At 55.0% G+C, this 6,971-nt stretch overlaps 1 protein-coding gene across 1 annotated transcript; it reads left to right on the forward strand.

Moving 5' to 3' along the window:
* The first annotated feature begins 106 nt into the window (after positions 1-106).
* On the forward strand, positions 107-6,955 carry ZDHHC24 (zinc finger DHHC-type containing 24). Its single transcript, XM_015067967.3, has 3 exons — positions 107-461; positions 1,558-1,835; positions 5,420-6,955. Exons 1-3 carry the CDS (start codon positions 181-183, stop codon positions 5,713-5,715), a joined length of 855 nt encoding a protein of 284 aa, XP_014923453.2. The 5' UTR covers positions 107-180; the 3' UTR covers positions 5,716-6,955.
* Positions 6,956-6,971: the final 16 nt, after the last annotated feature.

Raw genomic sequence — 6,971 nt, forward strand, 5'->3', positions numbered from 1 at the left:
AGCTTCTCGCCGGCTCATTCGCCCGTCCAATCACATGTCTGCATCTTCGGGCCGCTCCCTGTGACTCTAAGCCCCCTTCGAGCTTCTATTGGTCGTAGAGGGCGTCCGTCTGCCACTATCCCCGCCCCAATACGGAAGCGGTGGTGTACTAAGGACCCGATAGCCGGTGGGGTCCAGGCCATGGGGCAGCCCTGGGCGGCGGGGAGCGCGGAGGGGGCGCCCGCGCGGCTGCCCCTCGTGCTCACTGCGCTGTGGGCCACGGCTGTGGGCTTGGAGCTGGCCTATGTGCTAGTTCTGGGTCCCGGGCCACCCCCGCTGGGACCCCTGGCTCGGGCCTTGCAGCTAGTGCTGGCCGCCTTCCAGCTGCTCAACCTGCTGGGCAACGTGGGGCTCTTCCTGCGCTCCGATCCCAGCATCCGGGGCGTGATGCTGGCCGGCCGCGGTCTGGGCCAGGGCTGGGCGTGAGTGGGGCGCGGGATCTGGCGAGGGGGGAAAGCAGGAGGAGCCTTGGACTGGGGGAGGCGCCCTAGGACCTGAAGATGTTAGAACCAGATTATAATAGGATCCGCTTGTTAGAGCCGGAACACTCTTTTAGAACCTGGATGGTAGATCCTGAAGACGTTATCATTCATTCACTTGCAAATATTTAATGAGCACCTGCTATGTGCAAGGTACTGTTCCGGCCACTGGAGGTACCATAAAATAGATTCCTGACACCCTGGAGCTGATTTCAGTGGGGGAGGGGGCAGATGATTAGTTACAGGCATAATAAATTAGCAAATTGTATAGAACGTTAGAAGATGTTGGTGGTATGGAAACAAAAAGAGCAGAGTAAATGGTGTGCCCGTTGCGGTTTGAAATAGGGTAGTCAAGGTAGGTATTTGCACAGACTTGAAGGAGGTGGGGGAGTTAGCCATGTGGGGATCTGGGGGAAGAGCATTCCAGGCAGAGGGAATAGACAGTGGGAAGACTCTGAGGCAGTTATGTGCGTTGCATGTTCCTGGAACAGCAAGAAGGCCATTGTGGCTGGTGTGGAGTGAGAGGGGGAGGAGAGAGGTTAGAGATGGAAAGACCTTGCAGGACACTGAAGGCTTTGCTTTTACTGGCAGTGAGATGGATAGCCACTGAAGGGTTTTGAGCAGAGGAGAAGGGCACGACTTAGACTTCTAAGGATCAGTCTGGGTGCTGGCGTGAGACTAGACTAGGAGGAAACAAAGCTGGAATCAGGGAGAATAATTAAGAGTCTGTTGCAGTAATCCAGTAATCTTTTGGTGACTTGGACCAACGTGGTGAGCACAGAGGAAGTGAGAAGTTTGCTCCTGGGTGTTAGAGGCCTTAGGACTGGATGTCTGAGCTGCAGGAGCCCTCGGACCTGCAGGGCTAGAACTGGAAGGGCCCAGGAAGTGGTGTTCAGCCTGCATTTATGTATGATGAACTTGAGGCTTAGTGAGGACAGGGGCTGTGCCTGCTTCCCCAGGATGGGCTCAGAGGCTGACCGGGCCTGACGAGGTGCTCAGAGCTGCTGGGGGAACTGACTCTGTGGCTCCTTCTCTGCAGTTACTGCTACCAGTGCCAAAGCCAGGTGCCACCACGCAGTGGGCATTGCTCCGCCTGCCGCGTCTGCATCCTTCGTCGGGATCACCACTGTCGCCTGCTGGGCCGCTGCGTGGGATTCCGCAACTACCGGCCCTTCCTGTGCCTGTTGCTTCATGCTGCGGGCGTCCTGCTCCATGTCTCTGTGCTGCTGGGTCCCGCCCTGTCGGCCCTCCTGCGAGCCCATGCACCCCTCCACATCGCGGCCCTCCTCCTGCTGCCCTGGCTCATGCTGCTCACAGGTGGGGAGCTTTGCAGTGGGCCATTCTGGTGGGGGATGGGATTTCTGGCTGGTTCTCCTGGTAGTGCCCTGGGGACCCAGTCCCAGTGTCATTTATGGGGGGTGAGGGCAGCCTGGGATTCAGCTGGGTGTGCGGTACAGTAAAATACAGGGCCTTGACACAGGTACAGAGTTCTGGCTGGGAGAATCGGGGAAGGGTTCTAGGTGTGGGCACAGAAGGAAAGACTAGTGGGGATTCAGGACATAGGTTGGGATGGGGAGGGAGCATTCTAAGTGGGGGTGCATTCTGAGTGAGGGGAGCAGCCTGAGCAAAGGCATAGAGGTTGGACAGGGAGTAGGTTCAGACTGGATGGTGGAGGTCCTGAATGCTGGTGTGAGGAGATAGCCAGCCCTGACTTGACTCGACAGTAGGGACCCAGTGAAAGTTATAGTCAGGGGAAGCTCCAGGCTTTGGAAGTTGGGAGGAGAGGACATGGATCAGGAGGTTGGTTGAGAGGCCATGTTCTGGATGACAGACTTATTCCTCTTTCTTCTGACAACCCCCCGCCTCCCTGAGATAAAATCCACCCCCCCCTATTTTTTTTTATACTATTTGTTGTCTCCCCCTGAAATGCTTTGGGATTTCTCTCCCTTGACTCCTTCCTCCCGACTCCTCCGTGGTCCCCTTTGTAACCTTGTCCTGCGGTTACTAAACTCCATGACCATTCAGTGGTCACTGTGTCTCCTTATCCTCTCCAAACCCCAGTCTGTCCCAAGGGCCCCTCCCTGCAGCCTGGGGGGAGGCCTTGGAAGGCCCAGTGGGGATGGCAGTGTCTTCCTCTGCCCACTGGCTCCCTGAGCAGCCTCCTTGATGACCCCCTGCCTCCGCTGAGACCCAAGCCCTCCAGCTGCACCTCCCTGTGGCCATTGCCCTCTGAGCCCTGGGCCCTGGTGAAATCCTGGGTGTCTGCAAGTCTGGGTGAATGGCCCAATCAGTGTCCCCGTTGCTCAGCCTCTTGCCCTTCTCCTCCATTTGACTCCCTCCCTCTACTCCCACGTCCACCCTAGACCTTGTCAGAGGCCAAACTGTGTCAGAGCCAACACCTCCCAAATCACGCTATGAGCCTGTCACCCCTTTCTCTGCTCCCCACCTCCTCTCCTCGCCAGCTCTCACTCTGACACTCCAGGACACCTGCTTCGTGAGCGCCTGGCCCTCACCTTTCTGTCCATCAACCCTCCCCACGTCACTGCCCCCACATCCAGCTTAGAATCCTCATTCCCACCATTCCTCTGCCAACATCTCCATCCTCTTGCTCTGTCTGCCTCCCGCTGTGCCTTCCTGGCTTCTCTGTGTCTGCCCCTGGCTGCTGCCAGCTTCCAGAGATGCTTGGTACTTCGTGGCAGTCGGTACCATGCCGTGTTCATGGCTGCGGACCCCAGCAGATCCAACCTGACTGCCTCCGGCTTCTCCTGATGTCTGGCCCGTCCTCCCTGCTCAGAAGCCTCGCTGTGGGCCTGCTCTCCTCCTGCCAACCCAGGCTCTCTCTGCATGCTTCCTCTGGGTTTTCCCATCGGTACAAAGCCTCTCTTCACCCCACATCCTCCTCCTCCCTAGCTCTTGCCTCCAGGCTCTTCTCCTGTCAGCAGCCAAGCTGCTGCTACTGCTGCTTTTTTTTTTTCTTCTTTTAATGTTTACTTATTTATTTTTTAGAGAGAAAGGGAGAGAGAGAGAGAGAGAGCAAGCAGGGGAGAGGGCAGAGAGGGAGACAGAGAATCCCAAGCAGTTTTGAGCTGTCAGTGCAGAACCTGACGCGGGGCTCAAACTCAAACCATGAGATCATGACCTGAGCTGAAGTCAAGATTCAGACAGATGCTTAAAAGTCAGACGCTTAACCGACTGAGCCACCCAGGCACCCCTAGCAGCCAAGCTTCTTGAAGGACTTGCCCGGGTACAAGACCTTTCTGCCTCAAGACTGCTGACCTCCAACCTCCTGGATGGCCCGTATCCTGGATTCTCCAACAGCCCTTCCTGCATCCTGTTTCCTTCTTTCTTTCTGGTTTCCCTCTCTCTTCTTTTTTTGTTTTTTTTTTTTTAATTTATTTATTTTGAGAGAGAGAGAGAAAAAGAGGGAGTGGGGGAGGGGCAGAAAGAATCCCAAGCAGGCTGCACACCAGTAGTCGCCGAGCCTGACTCAGGGCTCAGACTCACGAACTGTGAGATCATGACCTGAGCCGAGATCAAGAGTCGGACGCTTAACTGACTGAGCCACCCAGGCGTCTCTTCCCTCTCTCTTCTTGGTTGGGTCCCAGAGGACCTGCCGCTGAGGTCATGGTGTTGACTCCATCTTACTCTACACTCTGGTGGGTCTTGGAACTGCCTGTGCTCCAACCGCCTGCAGATCTGCATGTCCAGCCTGGGCTTCTCTCCTGAGCTTCCAGAACCATCCATGCATGGGTCTCCCAGACGCCCCTCCATCCTGCCTCAGGACCTTCAAACAGAATGTTTTCTCCCCTCTTCACCTAGCAGATACCTCCTTCAGGCACCACCCAAGATGTCACTTTATTAAAACAGATGAAACCTACTTCCTTTAGCCTAATACATCTGCTTGGCATTTCCCCACACAGCCTCTTTTTTATTGAAGTAGAATTCCTATAACATGAAATTCATCCTTTTAACCGCTTTCTAGTATACAATTCAGTGGCATTCAGTACATTCACAATGTTGTGCAACCATCACCATTGTCTAATTCCAGAACATTTTCATCACCCCCAAAGGAAACCCTGTGCCGTTAAACAGTCCCTCCCCATTCCTCCCTTGAATCCCCCAGGCCCTGGTAACCACTAATCTACGGTCTTGTCTCTTTGGATTTGCCCGTTTGGGACGTTTCACGTGAATGGCATCATAGAATATGTGACTTTGGCGTCTGGCTGCTTTCAGTGAGCACAGTGTTTCATGACTTCCTGTAGTTCATTTGTTCAGCGGATAAATTTTTTTTTTCAACGTTTTTTATTTATTTTTGGGACAGAGAGAGACAGAGCATGAACGGGGGAGGGGCAGAGAGAGAGAGGGAGACACAGAATCGGAAACAGGCTCCAGGCTCCGAGCCATCAGCCCAGAGCCCGACGCGGGGCTCGAACTCACGGACCGCGAGATCGTGACCTGGCTGAAGTCGGACGCTTAACCGACTGCGCCACCCAGGCGCCCCGCAGCGGATACTTAGTACCTACCGTGGGCCGGGAGGTGCTGTGCTTTTCCATCGTAACACACATCACTGCTGTGATTAAGTAACTGAGAAGCGATCTCTTAAACGTCTGTCCGTGAACTCCCGGAGGTTAGGGGTCCTGTCTACTGTTCATCTTGGTGCCTGGTACCGTGTCTAGCACCCGGGAGGTGCTCACAAGTTTATGGTGAATGGAAGTCAGATCTTGGGTAAGGAGCTGTGTCTGCCCAGGTCACCAATGGGGGCTGGCTAAGGAATAGCCAGTGAGTGTTTGCTGAGCAGAGGAACGAGCCCCTGCTTCGCAGTGGAGGGTGAGGGCAGGAGCTGGGCTTTGGGGGGACTGGGCCCGCTGCTGCTCCCTGACCCTCTTGCTTTCTCCTTGCAGGCAGAGTGTCTCTGGCGCAGTTTGCCTTGGCCTTTGTGACCGACACGTGTGTGGCAGGTGCACTGTTGTGCGGGGCTGGGCTGCTCTTCCATGGGATGCTGTTGCTGCGGGGCCAGACCACGTGGGAGTGGGCTCGGGGCCAGCACTCTTATGATCTGGGCCCTTGCCACAACCTGCAGGCGGCCCTGGGGCCCCGCTGGGTCCTCGTCTGGCTCTGGCCCTTCCTGGCCTCCCCCTTGCCCGGAGACGGGATCACCTTCCAGACTGCAGCTGATGTGGGCCTCACAGCCTCCTGACTCCAGGAAGAGCCAGAGCTGCTCGGGGAGAGGGGAGCAGGAGAGGGGGCTCCTAACTCATCTCCGGCCCATCCCTAACCTCAGGAGGGGAGGTGCACTGGTGCTTAAAAATGCCTTTCGGCAACTCCAGTCCCATCCTTGGCCTTGCCCCTGCCCGGCTTGGACTCCAGTGTCCAGGGCTTGGGCCCTGCAGCTCTGCCTCATTGGCCCTCTAGCAGAGTGGCAGGTTTGGCAAGGGGCTGCTTGGCCAGCCTAATCACCCCTTTGCCAAGTTAATAAAGCACCCACTTGGTTCTTGGACTCCCTCCATCTTTCTAAGTTTCTGGTTCCTCTCACTGTCAGGCCTGGGACCCACAGAATGCCTGAGGGCATGAGGGGCCAGGGCTCTGCCTCCTGTGGCCTTGGTGGGGGCCAGAGCTGGGGCACAGCAGGCCAGGGCTGCATGTAGGGATCCAGGGAAAGAGAATGCAACATTCTTTCCCTGGTTCAGGACTTTATAATTAGAAGCATCTCCACAACACTCACTGTGCCTCTTGGGCTAATCTGGTACCAGAGGCAGCAATTATGAGAGTTGATGGGATGAGATCATGGGGCAGTGAATGGAGGAGTCAGGATTTGAACCCAGATATTTGTGCTTTCTCCTTCGTCCTTACACGGCTGAGGAAAGTGTGTAGGCAGAACTGAGGCAGAGAAATCAGGTGGAGATGTTAAAGCATCTGAAGGATGATGCTCAGAAGGCCAAGCTCTTCCTCTCTGGACTCTCTGGAGCTACCTGTTAAACATTTTTATTTAAATATAGTAAATAGACTTCCTGTTAAATGTGGCAGGTTTAAACACATGGGTTTACCTCTGTTTCCTCTTAAAATCTAAAATGAGAGTAAAGAAATAAAACAGGTATAAATTTACAAGGAAAGAGAAAGTAGGAGGGAGACAGTACTAGACCAAAGGACCTGATGATGTTTTGAAACATGGGAAATGGATGGAGGCTCATTAACTCTCTTAGCAGAGAATTAGAAATTAAATGTTCCTAGAGGGAGGGGCCAAGAAGCAGCCAAATTGTCCCCCAGAGCCCTGGAGGCTCAGGAACTCTCCTGGCACCATGAAAGGCAAGGTTTGGGACGGACAGTAGGGGGACTGATCCAAAGGGCAGCTGGGTTGCCCTCCTCCCAGGGCACTCCCTACCCCTGGCAGCCAAGCAGCTATCCTTCTAAGGTAGAGATGGGTGCTATTCGAAGAAGCTTTGGGGGAGGGTGGGG

The sequence above is a fragment of the Acinonyx jubatus genome, chromosome D1, assembly GCF_027475565.1.
Source record: "Acinonyx jubatus isolate Ajub_Pintada_27869175 chromosome D1, VMU_Ajub_asm_v1.0, whole genome shotgun sequence".
NCBI lineage: Eukaryota > Metazoa > Chordata > Mammalia > Carnivora > Felidae > Acinonyx > Acinonyx jubatus.